The following is a 20,214-nucleotide window of genomic DNA, read 5'->3' on the forward strand; positions in this document are numbered from 1 at the left end:
AGTGCTTTTCAGGTCTTATGTAATAAATTCTCAGTTGTGCATTTAGTAGAAACTAGTCTCTTTAATGCTATCATAGGAGTGCCATCTTGTGGTCAATTAGGAAATGGTTCAAACTGGGGGCTACAAAATCCTACCAGCAAACAGTTTACCCACAATGCAAGTTTAACAAAGGTTTAATCTAAAACAAAATTGCCCAAAGCTTGAAATGCAAACCAAATACATTTCGGAGCCACACTAGCCTTTAAGAGGGCATTTGATCTTAAACTTGACAACCTGCATAAACTCATGACTCAAGTTTCTCCAAGTTGCTCTGTAGCTTTATAAATCATGAAGAGTGGAGACCATGTGCAGCTCAAGTGTGTCGGAACAAACAGGAAAACAGCAGAAGTGGACTTTTCAATAGATTTATTTGAACAAATTCCATGTTTGGAACAGGACCGGACTGAAGCCTCAGTCCTCCTCCTGTTCCTGAGCCCGGAGGAAGCTGGCCTTCTTCTGGGCGACGCGGTCTTTCCGCTGCTGCAGGGACAGCTTGGCACGGTTCCACCTGCAAGTCACAATGAGAGGTTTGAGACACAATCACATAGGAATTGAATTAAGAAACTTGTATAATCCTTTTTGTCCATGGGAGGAAATTAAAAAGGTGACAGTCACGACAAGAGTTTAAAAATTCCATACTTATTTAATACAATTTGGGCCAGGAAATGACTATTGTTCATCTGGTTTTAAACAGCTCAAAGGCATGTTACTAATAAATCAGTTTAACAGTCTCTGAATGATTCTGGTACAGATGACTTATACAGCTTTACCATGCCATAAAATATTCATGCATAAAGACTAGATCAATTCTAAAACTGGTTTAGTTCCTACCTCTTCTTTTTGACTTCTTTGAGGGGCTTCTTTTCATGGACAGGGTTCTCGCGAATACCAGCATGAGCCTTTTTGTACATCTCCTCGATCTGCAAAATAGCATATTCATATTTTAGACGTGTCAATTAAATACATTTAATCATTAAAGTTCTCTTCTAGTCCAAATTATTATTTGTTCAACAAGTCATTTTCCAGATAAGTGAATAACTGATGATCACATGAGCCATGTTCAGACATTGTCAATCACTTTTCATAAACATGATTAATTGCACGCCGGTTTTTAGTGTTTGAGGCGTGAAATACAGAAGAACGGCGACTCACTGAATCTGGGGTGATTCCGTTCTTGATGAAGCGAGAGAACTGCTTCTTGTAAACATCCTCGTCCTCCTCCATCAGGTAGCTCATGTACTCCGACACATTGATGCCCAGGATGTGTTTGCGATGAACTTCGGCATTGAACTCTTTGCTCTCTGTGTCGTACCCGGGGAACCGCTTAGTGCTGGGGAGGCAAAGGAGCTCATGGGTAATATGAAAACAAAGCAGTGACATCTACACTATGTATGGCAGTAACGTGCCTAGTCTTGGCGATTGTAGGAAGGAAAACAGGATAAAATAGTCAAACTTATTCAGCAAATACTTCTGTTTAGGATTAGAATCTAGTAGGGCTGCAACAACTATTGAAAAAACATTGAATCTGACAATGCACGTGTTCGCACAACATGTTTGCCTTGTTGCGACTCCTTTTAGCTTAGAACGACAGATACAGGACGCAAAGAGCTCCATAGAGACTAATAGTATATTTATTTTACTGAACACAATGTGAGAAGAACTGCTCCTGCTGACATGGCAGAGCAGGGATGATATGAGGGGAAAATAACTTAAAAATGCACAAAATTGACTTCAACTTGAAGATTTATATTTTGACCATAAGCAGGATTAATTAAATGGATGTTTGAATGCATGTGATTGTGACTAGATTAAGTTCAAGATGCACAGCTGGCTTTTATCAAATTCATGTCACACCAAATAAAACAATACTTTCATTATAAAGACAAGTTCTGAGACATAATTGAGAAACTCTATAGACTTAAAATTCAGATCTTTGTTATATCTGATACGAGTACAAGGATTTTTATTGGATCCGATTGTCAACAAATGAAAAGAAAAAATGTGCAAAGCTGGCAAACTAATATAGCAGACAAAAATTAAGTGTCAAGAAAGCAAGTGTCAATTTTAAATTCATTGTATTAAATTTACTCCAATTACTGTCAATCCACAAATGGACACGTCACTGCAGGTGTTTGCTGCATGCAACATTGGCCTGTGGACAGTGTTTAAGTCACTGCTTTAGAAGATAACAGCCTCACCTGTGTGGGATGGACAGGCCTCCGTCTACTGCCCCCTTCAGGGCACCGAACACCTTGTTTCCAGTGGTTGTTCTGGCAAGGCCAGCGTCCAGGTAACAGGTGAAGGCCCCGGGCTGACCATCGACGCTCTCCACGTTAAACTCATCTCCAGTGACCTCCACCTGGCCCTCGTACACCTTGTCCAGGCCAAACTTGTTCAGCAGCTGAAGACAAGAAAAGATCATTTTTATAGAATAGTTAACCATAGTAGCCCAGCCGGCAATTCTCTTCCGAGCTTAAAAGTTTTCAGTTTAATGAAAAAAGCAGCTTGTATGTGCATTAAAAAAAAAAAAAAAAAAAAAAAGTTTGTAAAAATGACCGAGAAACTGACCACACTTCAGTTTTCGAACATTCTTTCCACGAGCTCTGTAGCCCCTGACATTTATAAGAGCGCAAGTAGATTTTTTGGGAGCGCATGAAAAAAATGTTTTAATTGATTATTGCTATAAATGGTTAAACGAATGGGAGTGTCTGCAATGTCGCGGCCGAAACTGCCATGTTATTTTTGTGCCGGCCACAGCTCCTCAAACTGCGCCGCTATTTGACCGCGTTTTAGCGCCGTTTTAGACCGCGCCGGGTTAAGGTTAGGTTAGCCATGAGGCTATAAGGGAAAAGCCGCGGCCCCTGAAACTGCGCGGCAATTTGACCGCGCCGCGGCTCTCCAGCCACGGCCTAAAAGAATACAGCCAGTTAATAGAATGCCATTTAGGACCCTGACTGAGAACCAAACTGCATCTAAAAACCTATTTTGAAGATTGAAATATAAATCATTGATATCTAGAAATTGTCCAAATTTCATACAGAAAGTAAACCTACATAAAGTATATTCTGTGCCTTCATAAGAGCCTGAGCTCATCTGAAGTTTATTCTAATTACACTCCAAGTATTGAGGTTTGGTAAATGTATTCGCCTCACATTAACACATGAATAATGTGGCTTTTATTAAATTCATGTCACACCAAATAAAACAATACTTTCATTATAAAGACAAGTTCTGAGACATAATTGAGAAACTCCATAGACTTAAAATTCTAACAGTAAAATATTAGACCATTTTATTAATATTATATATATTATATATATTAGTAATATTAGAGTAAAATCAGCCTTTGCACGTTTCCATTCTATTCATTTCTTAAATCTTTCATCCGGTTTTGCACTTGCCCTCCTGTAACTGCAGCAGTGACAGTCCTCTCACCCTCCACGGTCTTTTAAAACTACACAGAGTAAATATTTCTAAAACAGAGTTAATTCATAGTACTTATATTTAATAAGCTTGGGTTAAAACTTTCCTAGAACTACCGGGGTTTCGGCGGCTATATTCTGTCCACGAGCCATTTTCTTCCCATTTCTGAAGTGTTGCAGAGTTAACCTCTTTCATTACCAAGGTGTAACATCGCGGACTGATATCGGTGGTTTCGAACAAACAGATATTACTCAATGACCTGAATATACCAGTGCCACTTTTTGAAGTAGTAAACTGGTTAGAGTTAAAATTTTGAGATTAGTTAATATGGTGACTGAAAACTGTGTATTCTTGATGAAAATTAAAAAAAAAAAAAAAAAAAAAAAAAATGACATTTTGAGTCAACACCACCACTGACTGCACTTGCACGCACTCAAAATCTGTCCAGATTTTAGAAAAAAAATCGAATCTGATGAGTAAACTTTCAGAGTTTCTCAAGTGTTCAGAGTCTTTGTGGTCAAGATTACAATAGTCTAAATATGAGGAAAGTAGAATTGCATCGAGTTTGCAGGATATAAGTAAAAATTGCTGCTAAACTGAATTTGAAGTACAAAGCACTGGCATTTATAGAGTATAATATTTTACAGATCATGACTTACTCTGCGGGCCAGAAGAAGACCAGTGCAGTAAGCGGCTGCGTAGTTTGTCAAACCCACAGCAATGCCGTATTTTGGCAGCTCGTGAGAGTAGGCCGCACACACGATCACATCTCCTTCGATCTTTGCATAGGCAATCTGTAACATAAACAAAAGCTTAACACTCCTGCTCATTTAGGTTGGAAAGGTTAAAACTGGGGTACCTGACCTTTGGGAAAGAGTCGTTTTCATCCAATAAAAGTATTTTCTACAGTAGTTTTTAAACCTCTGCATTTTACCCTTCATAAACCTTAAAGACACTTAAGCAGCGCTTTGACTGGCTGAGCTTTGGACATTCACCCCAGCTTCACGTCAGTGTCAGTTTGTTTTTTCATAAGTTGTGCATGAGCCTGACTATTACATGTTAATATTTACAATGTACCCAAGGGTTTGGGAATGTTAGGAACTCCTTTCCGTTTGATAACCAGGTACCCCAGTTTTAAGTTGGGCTTTAAAGCAAAGTATGCACAAATCCGATTTAGATTTACCTGGCAGACGATATCCCTGTTGGAGAAGCGCACAATCATGCGGTACTTTGGGGTATTGTATTTGTTTTTGTCCTGGACGACAAGGCGCTTACGAGCAAAGAAGTCAGTTTTTCCCTCTGGAGTAAAAATAGTACACCACATTAGCATTACAAAAAAGATCAAGTGGAACGAACATCAGTGTTGGGCTTACCTCTCCTCCTCCTGAATTTAACCTGATACCTCTTAAAGTAAGACTTGTTCTTGACCACTTTAACAAAACCCTGAAACAGAACAAGTGCACATTGAGTTACTTAAATCCTTACAAACTTTTTAAATACTTTGTTGCATTAGTATCAACTGTCACTGTCAATAGTGAAGCGCTCTTATCGGTAGCATTTAAAAGCCATTGGTCTGAGCTTGTGTGACAGGCATTAGCACTGGGTAGCCTGGTGTTCCAGTCAAACGTTGAGATTAATGTTTGTTCTCTTGAGGAGAGTCCGGGATCATTACGGCCAATTCAGGCGGAATATATAAGGGATACAATGTTTCCACAGTGCGATTTACAAACAGGAAGCAGCAGGTTAATCTGGAGCCCATTTAGGCCACGTTAGTCAACACCGGGTGAACATTAGCATGCCACAATCTAACTTCATCTGAACGTAGTCAGCATCTTTAGACATTTATTTCTCCACATAACAAACAATGCATGGCTTAGCAACGAATGGGGGTTCATATTGGGACAGATTACAAACCATTTTGCAGTCTTTTAGTCTCCTTATGAAGGAGCCCGGAGCCAAAGACTGGGGCTTGACTCCGCTGCACTGGAAAAAGGAAGGACGGCGTGCGCATGCGTCGTAAATACCATGTGACAGGATGAGGCCGCGCAGCAGAAGAGACAGCGCTCTGCCCTCTAGCGGACTGGAGCGGGCACTGCAAAAACAAACAATATCCATGGTTTGTCCAGGTACTGTACTTGAAATTCATCTTGGGTTAACTTGAATCTAGTGGCTACATTGTTGTGTTCACTATGGTTTTCATACCAGTAAGCATGACTCTGTCAGTCCGTTACAAAATAATAGCTAAGCCAATTTTAACTATACACTGTATAAATGAGATATACGGTCTATGATATTAACTTATTGGTTGGTCGACATATGCAAACTAAATTTTAATGCACTTTTAACAATGTTTCCTCATCGTTAGTTTATTAAGTTGTATTTTTATTAATTCCATGTTTGAGTTATCCCGTATTGTCCTGCAACTGAAGCAGGAGTGCTCAACAATGCATGTTTCCTCCTACCCCATATTTACTTATTTATTGATATATTAATTTAAGTCAATGTCTTTTAAATGTGTTTTAAAATGTGTGTGCTGTTATGTCTTTACTTTGCCTCAGGTCACTCCCCTTGAAAAAGTGTCTCGATCTCAATGGGTTCTTACCTGGTTAAATAAAGGTTAAAGAAAATTAATAAAATAATATAAATTAATTTATCCATCTATACATTAATTTACCCATGCCACTTACAATTTATAGTACAGCATTATTAGTTTTCAAAAAGGAACAGAATGAAGAGAAATCGTGTGTACTATTTCGATGTTCTTTTCAAACAAAGTAAACCCCTCCAAGCACATAACATTTTTATAAATGGACATAAGGAACATAAGGTTTGTAAATGAACTAAAATATTTAAGTCTAATATTTGACTCTAAACTTACTTTTAAAAATTATATTAAAAACAAGGAAACACACTGAAGTTCAACTTAATTGAACATTAGAAACTCATTGAATGTTGAGGCCTCAAATACATATGTAAATACCATGATCATCTTTATATTATTTAAAAAGCTGGTCCCAGGCGTGTAAAACATCTTTAAAACCAATTGAAACATTGTATAAAAGGGCGTAAAATCCACGATATCTGTACCATCACTGTCCTAGCCTTACTAAATAAAAAATGTTACATTTTGAAAATCTGCTTGAATTAAATTAGATTACAATTTTAAAAAAATCATTAATCATTTAGTTAATAGTAGAAAAAGCTTCAGTTGTAGTCATCTGGACTCAGTTTGAAAAAATAGACGTTTCGACTCTCATCCAAGAGTCATTGTCAATAAAAGAATTTAGATCGAGAACTCCGATATTAATACTGTTCTGTGGTAAGACCCGCCCATTGGGAGGAGCCTTCCTGAAGTAGAAAGAGTTGTTTGTTTCAACAGAAACTCCCCCCTTGTATCTACCGAGCTAGCCTATTCAGAATTTTAATGGGCTATTAGAATCCTCTTTGTCTTTGTGAGACCCTGGCTCAACCACCCTGAGTACCTGATTAGCATCTAAATGTCCTGGTCCTAGTCCTCTAACTTTCCAGGGGTTCAGTAACCCATTATAAATAACAGGAAGATTAAACCTTAGCCCTCCATTTCTGTTTAAAGAAGGTCTTTCTTTTTTAACAAAAATAGCTTCCTTGACTCCTCTTTCAAACCATCTTTTCTCCCTGCTTAAAACCTTCACCTCACCGTCTTCAAACGAGTGATTAGAGGCTTCAAGATGGAGATGCACGGCACTCTGAGGTCCTGAACTTGTATTTCTTCTGTGCTGATAGAGCCTCTTGTGTAGAGGCTGTTTTGTCTCACCTATGTACCGTTCTTTACAGCTTTCTTCACTGCATTGGATCGAATAAACTACATTGCTCTGTTTTTGAGTCGGCAACTTGTCCTTAGGGTGAACCAGTTTTTGTCTTAAAGTGTTTCCTGGTTTAAAATAAACAGGGACTTCGTGTTGTCTAAAAATTCTCTGCAGTTTTTCCGACAGGCCAGACACATAAGGGATAGAAACACCCTTCCTTCTCTGTTCAGTTTCCCTTTTGTCCTGCTTCTTGGTTCTCTTCACTTCAGGAAGGCTCCTCCCAATGGGCGGGTCTTACCACAGAACAGTATTAATATCGGAGTTCTCGATCTAAATTCTTTTATTGACAATGACTCTTGGATGAGAGTCGAAACGTCTATTTTTTCAAACTGAGTCCAGATGACTACAACTGAAGCTTTTTCTACTATGGAACACGCCTGGACGAATGAGGGATTACACCGACACATTTAGTTAATCATTCCCCATTAAGAAAGTTTGTTGTGCTCACTTCCGAGAAAACATGTGGAGTTGTCAGCCACCAGAGGAGAGTGCAGTGTTCAGAGATGCAGAATCTCTGTTGGTGAAATCATATCATGTACAAATTATGAAATGTTTTCACGCCTGACTAAACAATGGCTTCTAACTAAACAAACATGTACACACTGAACTGTCATAAATGCAGCAACATGAATTGTAAATATGTAAATATTGCATGGGGGTGTGTGAGATAGTGTTTTGGAGTGGGACTAATTTTACTAAATGGAACTGAGTGATTATATCAATATACTTAAAATGTATGACGTACATTTATTGTATTCAATCCAGGGACTTCAGATTGAAATTAGTAACTTTTCTAAAACCTGGCACAAGCATCCTTCCTTTTGGTCAATGTATTTGTGCACCGTCCCTGATAAATAAACTAAAATAAAGATAAAATAAAATAAAAACAGCTAACATAAGACAAAATAATACTAATAATAATGGTAAAAATATAGCCGCAAGCGGCAATGATCGGCCCTCGCCACGCCGCCGCCACGCCGCAAGAGGAGGGGGCGCTGACGCGCCCCAATTGTCCTTTTATTACGCCTACTGCTGAATCTGTGACGCTGTCACATCTTCTCCCCTTTGTTTTACCATCAAAAAGCTATTTTATTTTGAATTCTTGGCAAAATGTGCGGCTTTGCCGCACAGACACCGTGACTCTTTGAATGAAAATGTGGATAACTTTTGATGGTCCTGAAGATGAGTCTCACCAAATTTCAGGTTAATATGTCTAACGCCCTGGGAGGAGTTTGTGAAAGTCTAAAGTGTAAACATGTTCTGGCGATTTCCCCATTGGAATAACATGAAAGGTTTCGGTCATCGTTACGGCAACGCCATAACAATTATGACATGGGTCTCATTGACTTTTTTGATGGGGATGCCAAAATTGAGTTGTGTGTCAAATTTCATATAATTTCGCAAAACTAAACATTTAACCTCCATATAAAATCTGTAGGGGGCGCTGTGGCGCCAAATGAATTTATTTCACTTCAAGTAGGTTTAGGGCAAAGAGTTTAACAACTGATTCTAATTTGACGCAATTCGGACTTTATCTGCGCAAACGGCAGAAATTTTAAATATGGGAGATTTCTGAAATTCTAGCTACAGTTTGCGGCTTCGCCGCACAGAGACCGTGAGAGGTATCAATGTAATTTGGATAACTTTTGATGTCCCACTCCTCAGTAGCATTTTCACCAAATTTCAGCTTTTTAGGGCCAACGCCCTGGGAAGAGTTCGTAAAAGTACGACGTTTGGAAAAACTCCGAAGTCATGTTTAGCCATTTTTGAAGCAATAAGGCCGACATTTGGTTGGGCGGACGGCGTTGCCGTAATAATATTTTTTACTTCTCTAGTCACCATCTACCTCGGCGCCAAATTTCATGATTCTACGATTAGATTTTTTTTGGGTCATTTCCCATCTCTCAATGCATTTTTGGTACATTTGGGGGCGCTGACGCGCCAATTTTTTTATTTTAGAAAAGGGAAATAGCCAGAATGTAGAGAGGCACGATTTTTAGAGGTGTGAACATTTTTGTGACTTTTCGTCAATGTTCACTGGGTGAAAAATAGGGGGGTTGGTCCCGAGAAGAAGAAAGAAGAAAGAATTAAAGCCGCAAGCGGCATCCAACGGCCCTCGCGGGCCGCCGGCCTTCCGACTCTGCGCTTTCGACTTCATAAAGATGGGGCCCTTATTGTGTGTTGAATTAAAAAAGAACTTGACAGACGGCGACACATTGGACATGGCCAATCCAGTGCAAATGAACACAAGTGTCAGTCAAATTTGCTTCTCCGCCGCACAGAGACCGTAGCACTTAGAATATAAATATGGATAACTTTTGATGCCCCGCTTGTGTAGATGATATTTCCCAAAGTAAAGCTTGATCGGGCTATTGCCCACGGAGGAGTTTGTTAAAGTGTGAAGCGTAAATGTGAACATTTCAAAGATTTGGCGTTTTCCCATTTGTGACAGTATGTTTGCAGCTCCACGGCACAGAGACCGTACCACTTAAAATCAAAATATGACTAACTTTTGATGCCCCGTTTGTGTATATGATTCTCCCCAAATATGAGCTTGATCGGGCAATTGCCATAGGAGGAGTTCGTTAAAGTGTGAAGCGTAAAAATGTGGTCATTTTAGAGATTTTGCTGTTTTCCCATTTGTGACATATATTTGCGGGTCCGCCACACAAAGACCGTAGCACTTAGAATCAAAATATGGATAAGTTTTGATGCCCCATTTGTGTAGATGATTTTCCACAAATATGAGCTTGATCGGACAATCGCCCTAGGAGGAGTTCCTTAAAGTGTGAAGCGTAAAAATGTGGTGATTTGAGCGATTCTGCAATTTTCCCATAAGGATAACGTGGGATGTTTCTGTCATCGCTACGGTTACGCCGTACAAAATATGACTTTGGCTCTCATACTTTTATGATCAGGATGGAAAATTAGAATTTTGTTCAAAATATCATGTCATTTGGAAAAACTCTATTGTTTATAGGCCACTCTGAAGGCCAAATAGTCAGAATTCTGGGAAACGTTTGCGGCTCCGTCGCACAGAAACCGTAAAAGTTATCCTTAAAATTTGGATAACTTTAGATGCCCCACTTGTTTAGAGGACGTACACCGATTTAGAAGTTGGTGGGCAAAACGCACTAGGAGGAGTTTGTTAAAGTGTAAAACATAAAAATGTGGTAATTTGAGAGATTTTGCGGTTTTCCCATAGGGATAACATGGGAGGTTTCTGTCATCGCTACGACTACGCCGTAAAAATTAAGGCATTTGTCTCATTGGCTTTTTTGATCGGGATGGCCAAATAGAATTTTGGGTAAAGTTTAGAACATTTTGGTAAAACAAATTTTTGACCTTCACTGTTAATACAAAGGTCACTCTGTAGGGGGCGCTATCGCGGCCATTTCAATTTTGTCATCCTAAACTGGTCCAAACTGGATAGTTTAACAACTGATTCAAATTTGGTCCAAATCGGACTCGTTTTGATCAAATGGGAGCAATTTTTAGATCTGCAATATTCCAAAATAAGTTGTCCAACTTTGCGGCTGCGCCGCACACAGACCGTAAAAGGTATCTCAAAAAATTGGATAACTTTAGATGCCCCACTTGTCTAGAGGACGTACACCAATTTTGAAGTTGGTGGGCAAAACGCCCTAGGAGGAGTTCGTCAAAGTTTGACCTAAACAAAATGGCTAACTCAGCTTGTTTTCATTTTCAAAGGAAGATGGCGGCCATAAGGTAAGTCTGGGGGCGTGGCCACAATAATATTTTTTTTTTGTCCTCACGAGAGGAATGCGTGTCCCGAATTTCGTAGCTTTACGCCAAAGTTGACCTCGGGGCGTTTCCCATAGGCGCAATGTATTTTGACTTTTGTCTGTGGCGCTGTCGCGCAATTTTTTAACGAAAAAAAAAATGGCCCAGAAAAAATCAAATTTTTCGCCGATTCTGAATTTTGGGCAAAGTTTGGTGAGTTTTTGAGCATGTTCAGGGGGTCAAATTAGAGCTCAAAAAGCAGAAGAACAAGAAAAATAATAAAAATTAAAGCCGCAAGCGGCATCCAACGGCCCTCGCGGGCCGCCGGCCTTCCGACTCTGCGCTTTTGACTTGATAAAGATGGCGCCCTTATTGTGTGTTGAATAAAAAAAGAACTTGACAGACGGCGACACATTGGACATGGCCAATCCAGTGCAAATGAACACAAGTGTCAGTCAAATTTGCTGCGCCGCCGCACAGAGACCGTAGCACTTGGAATAAAAATATGGATAACTTTTGATGCCCCGCTTGTGTAGATGATTTTTCCCAAAGTAAAGCTTGATCGAGCTATTGCCCACGGAGGAGTTTGTTAAAGTGTGAAGCGTAAATGTGAACATTTCAAGGATTTGGCGTTTTTCCCATTTGTGACAGTATATTTGCAGCTCCACGGCACAGAGACCGTACCACTTAAAATCAAAATTTGGATAACTTTTGATGCCCCGTTTGTGTAGATGATTTTCCCCAAATATGAGCTTGATCGGGCAATCGGCCTAGGAGGAGTTCGTTAAAGTGTGAAGCGTAAAAATGTGGTGATTTTAGAGATTTCGCTGTTTTCCCATTTCTGACATATATTTGCGGGTCCGCCACACAGAGACCGTAGCACTTAGAATCAAAATATGGGTAAGTTTTGATGCCCCGCTTGTGTAGATGATATTCTCCAAATATGAACTTGATCGGACAATCGCCCTAGGAGGAGTTTGTTAAAGTGTGAAGCGTAAAAATGTGGTGATTTGAGCGATTCTACGATTTTCCCATAAGGATAACATGGGATGTTTCTGTCAACGCTACGGTTACGCCGTACAAAATATGACTTTGGCTCTCATACTTTTATGATCAGGATGGCAAATTCGAATTTTGTTCAAAATATCATGTCATTTGGAAAAACTCTATTGTTTATAGGCCACTCTGAAGGCCAAATAGTCAGAATTCTGGGAAACGTTTGCGGCTCCGTCGCACAAAGACCGTATTTATTACGCCTACTGCTGAATCTGTGACGCTGTCACATCTTCTCCCCTTTGTTTTAACATCAAAAAGCTATTTTATTTTGAATTCTTGGCAAAATGTGCGGCTTTGCCGCACAGACACCGTGACTCTTTGAATGAAAATGTGGATAACTTTTGATGGTTCTGAAGATGAGTCTCACCAAATTTCAGGTTAATAGGGCTGACGCCCTGGGAGGAGTTTGTGAAAGTCTAAAGTGTAAACATGTTCTGGCGATTTCCCCATTGGAATAACATGAAAGGTTTCGGTCATCGTTACGGCAACGCCATAACAATTATGACATGGGTCTCATTTACTTTTTTGATGGGGATGCTAAAATTGAGTTGTGTGTCAAATTTCATATAATTTCGCAAAACTAAACATTTAACCTCCATATAAAATCTGTAGGGGGCGCTGTGGCGCCAAATGAATTTATTTCACTTCAAGTAGGTTTAGGGCAAAGAGTTTAACAACTGATTCTAATTTGACGCAATTCGGACTTTATCCGCGCAAACGGCAGAAATTTTAAATATGGGAGATTTCTGAAATTCTAGCTACAGTTTGCGGCTTCGCCGCACAGAGACCGTGAGAGGTATCAATGTAATTTGGATAACTTTTGATGTCCCACTCCTCAGTAGCATTTTTACCAAATTTCAGCTTTTTAGGGCTAACGCCCTGGGAGGAGTTCGTAAAAGTACGACGTTTGGAAAAACTCCGAAGTCATGTTTAGCCATTTTTGAAGCAATATGGCCGACATTTGGTTGGGCGGACGGCGTTGCCGTAATAATATTTTTTACTTCTCTTGTCACCATCTACCTCTGCGCCAAATTTCATGATTCTACGATCAGATTTTTTTTGGGTCATTTCCCATCTCTCAATGCATTTTTGGTACATTTGGTGGCGCTGACGCGCCAATTTTTTTATTTTAGAAAAGGGAAATAGCCAGAATGTAGAGAGGCACGATTTTTAGAGGTGTGAACATTTTTGTGACTTTTCGTCAATGTTCACTGGGTGAAAAATAGGGGGGTTGGTCCCGAGAAGAAGAAGAAGAAGAAGAAGAAGAAGAAGAAGAAGAAGAAGAAGAAGAAGAAGAAGAAGAAGAAGAAGAAGAATATTCCGATGCGAAAACAATGTTTCCCATTTTTCAAATATCATAAACTATACATTTTCGGAAAGCGCTCGCGCTTTCCTACCTCATGGTGTGGGTCCCTGGTCACTGACGGGTACTTTCGTTAATTTTGAGTGGGCTCCGCCCACTTTGTGTTTTTGGCCCTCTATACAGTAATAATGTTCAATTTTTGCATTACATGCTTATATGCACGGAACATGCAAGAGATGGGGAACGTATTCGTGAGCTACTTAGCGCAAGCGAAGCGGTCGTCATCCCCATATAAAGCACTCATTTATCTCAATGTAAAGTGCTCGTTTAGTGCGCACTTGTAATCTCAATGTAAAGTGCTCGTTTAGTGCGCACTTTTGCACGGGCTTCGCCCGTTTACAACGGTAATGTTCCATTTTCCTACTACTAATTAGTATGCACGGGGAGTGCATGAGTGAAGGAGTGCGTTAGTGAGTGTTTGGAAGTGGGCGAGCGCTTCGCGCTCGATTTCGTGCGCACTACGTGCGCACTTTCGCAGCCGTGCTTCGCACGGCCTTACGAGATTAATAGGCCTCTCGCCAGCTTGTGGCGCTCGGGCCTAATAAACACTCTATTTACATCAGTTATATGCATATGAATGTGACATTATTGTGTGTGAGTACGGCAGTAATTGCTCATGAATATGACGGTATTGCACATGGTTAAGTCAGTATTGCACATGTTCAGGGCTAGCAGTGTTTGTTATAAAGTCTGACAGCAGCAGGAAGGAAAGACCTGCGAAACGTCTCCTTCACACAGCGAGGGTGGATCAGTCTCTCACTGAAGCTGCTCTCCAGAGCGGACAGAGTGTCCTGCAGAGGGCGACACTCATGGTCCAGCATAGATGTGAATTTAGCCAGGACCCTTCTGTCCCCCACCTCCTGCACCGAGTCCAGAGCGCAGCCCAGGACGGAGCTGGACTTCTTGATGACTTTGTCCAGCTTCTTCCTCTCCTTCTCTGTGATGCTGCTCCAGCAGGCCACACCTACAGGAGCTGATGCCACCACAGAGTCATAGAAGGTCTTCAGGAGTGGCCCTGTCACTCCAAAAGACCTGAGTCTCCTCAGGAGGTAGAGCCGACTCTGGCTCTTCCTGTACAGTGCGTCTGTGTTGTGAGTCGAGTCCAGTTTGTGGTTCAGATGAACACCCAGATGCTTTCAGATTTAAGATTTGGAAATTTTACATGAACATAAACATGATTTTGAATATCAATATAATTAAACCCAGACAATACATTTGGTATAATTGACAATATACTACAATAGTAAACACATTTATTCGCCTAGTTAGTACCCCTTATAGTATCCCAGTTAAGGGGTACTCGGAGTGTGAGACAATGCATAGGGGCACGGTACTCCAAATTAGGTTAGATAACTTTTCTGGCCGAGGTAATAATTTAAAGATGTTAATGTATATTATTGTGTTATTGGTACAAATGTCATTAAAATATACTTTTTTACATTTGAATGTCATAATTATAAGTATAATCAAATAATATCATGAAATCGTGCTGCTTATGCCTCACCGCAATATTTTTAGCCTATATATAAGTAATAAATAATCTCATCAAACCATTTTAAGTCTGTCTATAATCAAGTGCTGCTTCAATATCGTCTGACATTAAAAAGTCCAGTCTTATCCTTTCTTATTGTCTCTGACTGATGGTAGTCATAATTACCTCAAGCCGGTTTCTTAGCTTTGATCTAAATGTGTAATTATTGTTGTTGTGACAGGGCCCACAGTCTCCATGCCACCCTCTAACGTCACAGATCTAGACACAGCTGATATAATACAAGCAGAGGAGTGTCCCACAAAAGTTCTGCGTCACCGCCTCAAAGTCCAACCTGAAAAGTAGGTTTGTGACTGACTGGTATGTACTTCTTGGCTTAAACACAGTTTCTATGGAGGAAGTCCAGAATAGTGCTGAAGCTCCATTTGTCGATATCTGTATGACAGCAAGTTATTGATTCAATTGAAATAATTTTGGATATTTTGATCGAGGACACTTTAAACAGCTATGGCTTTCAGGTAAGTGTTAAATAAAGCATTGTTGTGTAATGAGCTATGTGCTTGTTAAAAGTATTTGAATTGTTATCAATCTACTATCTATTTAAAAGTGGGTTATATTTCATTCACGTTTTATCTGGATATTTATTTGCCTCTAGGGACATCACACACTTTTTTTTCATCTTGATTTCTGGAAGCAGATTTTAAAAATAAGAGACATTTAACACTTAATATATCAGTATAATTAGATTGCTTTGAAAGCACCTGACTTAGTTGAACTGAATGAATGAGAATGACTAAGAGACAACGCTTTTTTTTACCAATACTACTTTGAAAAACAAAATTTCCTTTTATTCAAGCTGCAGCGAGTGTGAACATTGAAAAATTGTATCTATTAAACAGTTTAACAATACTGGACTTTATCAATATTGTAGATCCATGGTAGACCTCCTTACATTCATATGTCCTTGCATAAGAAGGGATCATGATCCCAAATGTCTGTATTCCTATGTTTCTGTCCTATTCCCCCTTGGCTTTATTATCTATTATCGAATTACTCAGAGGGAAGAGCAACTGCAAGTACTTCAAATGCCTTATTATTATTATGTCTAAATAAATGTATATATTTATTATTATTATTATTATTATTATTATTATTAATAGGCCTCTCGCGGCTCAGTATTATTATTACTACTACTACCGTGTTCATGTAGCGCTTTCCACAGACGTAAGTAGCGTAAGTTCACAGGTTTGCACTTGTTTACATTGAACTCTACGTGGCACTGTCGCTCCATCAGCTTCCCTTGGCGCATGCGCAGTGGGATGTAAACACCGCGAGGCCTCGCTCCATCGCCGCTTTTCCTCCTCGATCTCTAGTCTCTCTCCGCCCGCGGCTCCGTGGACACGTATCGCGGTTTTGCGTGGGCTGGACCCCAGCAAAACCATCCGCTGGCTACCTCTCAAGTGCACTTACTAACAAAGGATGCTAGATACCACTTTATTTGTCGATTAGTTTGATTCCAGCTCGGGGGAAGTACAGTTTTCGTGCATGGGAAGCAGGCGACCAAGGCTGTGGCTGCTTAAACTCGATTCAAGGTAATGGATGTGGCTGGGCTTTGTCGGGCGCCGTCTAATTGCTGCAACTATAGTAGTTTTACACTGTTGCTTTTTGTACTTGGACAATACATTTTGCCGTTATAAATACGATTTTTCAACTTTTGCGTGTGGAACACAGACTTTAGTTTTCTGATAATTTCTTGAACTTGTTGTCTTACTTGACCCTGACTTCATCCTTATCTTGACTTGAGTGCAAAACAATATACATCTAGGCATTTTTGGTCGACAGTTCAATCGACACGACAAAAGTATAGTTTTTCTAGTTTTGAAAAGTTGAGACGTTGTACTACAATACTTCACACTGTTGCATCGCTCAGTTTACATCTGTATTTTGGCACAAACCAAGCAAGCCATATATAATAAAAGGAACTTAAACTTCTTCTTTTAGCTCGTGTTTCTGTGAACTCTTCTTCTAAACGTGAACTTGAAAGAACTATGACATTGACAATGGCTTCTAGGTTATATTTAAACTCCACAAAGGTTACTTGCAATGTCAATGGTAAAAAAAAATAAGTTGTATGTTCATGTTTTGAAGCTGCTATGTAACTTTATCTGAATGAGTTAAGTTCGTTTGTGTCATATTCACAGTACTATTTGTTATTCCCACAGTGTCATACACACCCACCATTCAAGTAAACACCTGGGAATATTAGAATGCAATACAAAAGTCCAATAAAAACAGTTCTAGCCCGCAAAACGCATCATGTAATATCAGCCAATCAATCACATTTTATAGGGGCATCTTTGTACCAACTGAGGGACGTCTTCATAAAAAATGAGATGAAATAATGTTTAAGATTTATATTGTCCCTTTACAAGTGTAACAAATGCATTCTAAATTTCAGAATAGAGGCAAAAGTAAAGTGGAACATAATGCGATTTCACTGGAGAAAAGGAGATTGACCTCACAATATCATAAAATATGAAAAATCCATACTATTTTGGGAAATTAAAGTCACTTGGATTCATGTTAGTGATGTCAGGGACTTATTTAGAGAAATTTACAATGCCCAGTGGAAATATTTAGATATTAGATAAATAAACTGTATTTCTTTTTGTTTATTATAATTTTTCAAACTTCGGATTTCTATGGACATTATACAAAGAAATGTCAATAGTTTGAATTGTTCATAGTGTATCTGTGCATTTTTATTTCTGGGAGCACCAGAGCTGAATTCCTTTATTGATCCTTGAAGGGACATTTTTTGTGATTTTTTGGTGATTATAGGTTTGGTCTGAACAAACCAAAACTCAATGGTCTGATGTTCAATTTTTTTAATCTGTCATCTGCCGATGTTGTTATTGACTTTTTTTGAAGGCCTTTTGCTTATGAATAATGTATTTATTTGGGACATAAAATTATTTGTTACACAACTTGTCATTTCTTTTTTCTATTTCCAATTTCACTCATTGTTTGTTTAAAGAACAAGCCCAAAAATGGTTAAACTGCCAGGGATTAGAGGAGGGTGATGTTGACAAAATGAGGATCCAATAACAATAGTTAAACAAACAGTATTATGTCAATCCAACAGAAATGTGTTAAAAAAATGTCTTTAAACGTATTAGTTGAGGTTAAATTATTAGACAAATTTGAAATGTTTGAAAAATGATCTGCACTTTTGTCATGTTTGTTTTCTCTTTCTAAAATACTATAAACAATGTTTATGTGTTCAAAAGAACATTTACGATATTATCTAAATTTCGATATATTGGCCACCTTCAATATCGATATCTTGGAAAAGTCTCTATCAAAGTAACCCATTTCTATTATAAGTCTGAGCATGTTTCTTTAGTTGTTTAATGCATTTCTTTGCCATGATCTCCTCTGCTGATGCTGTCCAGGTTCTTATTTTTATTGGTTTGTTAAATGCATTAATTCTCCTCCTGGCTTGATCTGAACTCATTGAACCCTTCGTAAGCGCAGCATAGACACCTGCACTGTAACTGGAGGATTGCAGTCTTCTTTAATGCATCTAATTACCTGTAATTTCTCCATGACCTCATTCAAGCTTCCCTGTCTTTTTACTGTACATTTTCTAGAGATCTAAAATGGCTTTATTTGGCCTATATAATTGCATTACTATTTTAACATTTTTTTACACAAGGGTAAACGTATAGGAAAAACAGTGTTTTTAATTTCCATTTGTATTTGGTCAGTTTACTTTAAGCTTTCATTTGGAACCTGGAGCGGTGCGGGCTGAGAGCCAAGCTAGGCTAAACCTAACTACTCAAAAGAAATTATTAAGATATCTTTACTGGCACAGAGGTGTAGTACCAGGCAATAACCAATCTTGCTCGGAGGGAGAGATCATGTAATGGCTCCAGACTCCACACAGCAGGTGACGTTGGGTGTGGAAGTCAGACTGCAGCTTTTGACCCAAGTTCCCGAGTAGTTTTCCCGACTTGCGCAAACGTTCATGTGCATTTTTCATGCATTGTGTGCTCATTTCCCCCAAGTTCCAGAGGACAATGTGAGGTAGAGGTAATTCCATAACTGTTACCTTTTAACCATACTCCTAACTCTAAATCAAACTCTATCAGTTTAGAGTTGTTACATTTTTATTTTTTATTTTTTTGTTTAATGATCGTTTAAACTGTAAGAAAAATTAAGTTTGAAGCATTTACATTGTCCCTGCATTTTGAGTGGAATGTCGCTTTTTGTTTCATTTCTCAACTTGACTAGATAGACCACAAGGGCTATCTCATCTATTTTTCATCATTAGAAAACCATGAAACCTGCAATATGCTCACATTGGAATTGTTTTCTCATATTTTTAGTCAAATCTAGTTTGCTCATACTTCATAAGATCTTCATAATCCTGTGTCTATATATTTTTGAAGCCAACATTTCCAACAAAATTTTAAACTAAGCGTTGTCCATTTCTCAGATTTATAATTTCCAAATAGGTGTAATTTGAGTCGTTTTACATATAAAATGCTTAAGATTTTTTCCCTTCTCACCTCCACTCGCCTTAAATCAAGCTTGCTCTAAAATAAAGTGAATACATGCTCATTGACTTGTCCCTCTTCCAATTGAGTTAAATTTCCAATATTGTCTTAATTTGACATTTTTACAAGCTATCTAATATAGGCCCATTATATTCTTTATTCCAATATTCTTGATGAGTCAGTGCCCAATAACCCATCAACTCTTACCAATCCAGTGGACTGTTGGAACCTTCCTGTAATTTCAACTCATAATCTACTAAATCCATACTATTTTGAGACCGTCTTGAATCTTTTCCAGTGTTGGTTTCATGGTCCAGAGCGTGTGCATTTTGGAGGCTGGAGCTGGGCTGATTGTACAGTGGGAGAGCCTGAGTGCTCTTAGGGCCTCTTCCCCGGCACATGTGGGTGGTGCAGTGATGATGTAGCCAGCTCTACTCAGTCTGCAAAGAGACACAATGTTTTCTTCTTTTTATTTTTGCAGCTGGAGAGTGCTACTGGCAGTGTGCGATTTTTACAAAAATTAATTATTTTTTTGTTTTTCGCTTTATCTCTATTGCAAAATTCAGACTATGACACACTATCACACATCAGGAAATGGACTAAAATGTGCTTTTAAATGTCTTTTGTTGAGGGTCAAGTTTCACACAAAACATGAATGGACCATAAAATGAACCACAAAATTGCAGAAATATC

General features: G+C 39.0%; 2 protein-coding genes across 4 annotated transcripts in view; one reads left to right on the forward strand and one right to left on the reverse strand.

Moving 5' to 3' along the window:
* Positions 1–388: 388 nt before the first annotated feature.
* Positions 389–5,497, reverse strand: LOC140353639 (large ribosomal subunit protein uL18). Its single transcript, XM_072438292.1, has 8 exons — positions 5,377–5,497; positions 4,836–4,905; positions 4,646–4,761; positions 4,122–4,256; positions 2,238–2,440; positions 1,192–1,369; positions 871–959; positions 389–547 (listed from the first exon to the last, which is right to left on the reverse strand). The coding sequence occupies exons 1-8, from the start codon at positions 5,377–5,379 to the stop codon at positions 451–453; spliced, it is 891 nt and encodes a 296-aa protein (XP_072294393.1). The 5' UTR covers positions 5,380–5,497; the 3' UTR covers positions 389–450.
* Positions 5,498–15,412: 9,915 nt separating this feature from the next.
* The window catches only part of evi5b (ecotropic viral integration site 5b), a 42,035-nt gene continuing 37,233 nt past the window's right edge, over positions 15,413–20,214 (forward strand). For 2 of the 3 annotated variants that reach the window (XM_072439432.1, XM_072439435.1), the window contains exon 1: positions 16,295–16,551. The gene's annotated coding sequence lies outside the window, so the exon portion shown is untranslated. Of the gene's footprint in view, positions 15,478–16,294; positions 16,552–20,214 lie in introns of those variants that run through there. The other variant, XM_072439433.1, reaches the window with a different exon arrangement.

The sequence above is a fragment of the Eucyclogobius newberryi genome, unplaced genomic scaffold, assembly GCF_026437365.1.
Source record: "Eucyclogobius newberryi isolate DKJ021-1_F unplaced genomic scaffold, fEucNew1.0.hap1 SCAF_9, whole genome shotgun sequence".
Classification (NCBI taxonomy): Eukaryota; Metazoa; Chordata; class Actinopteri; order Gobiiformes; family Gobiidae; genus Eucyclogobius; species Eucyclogobius newberryi.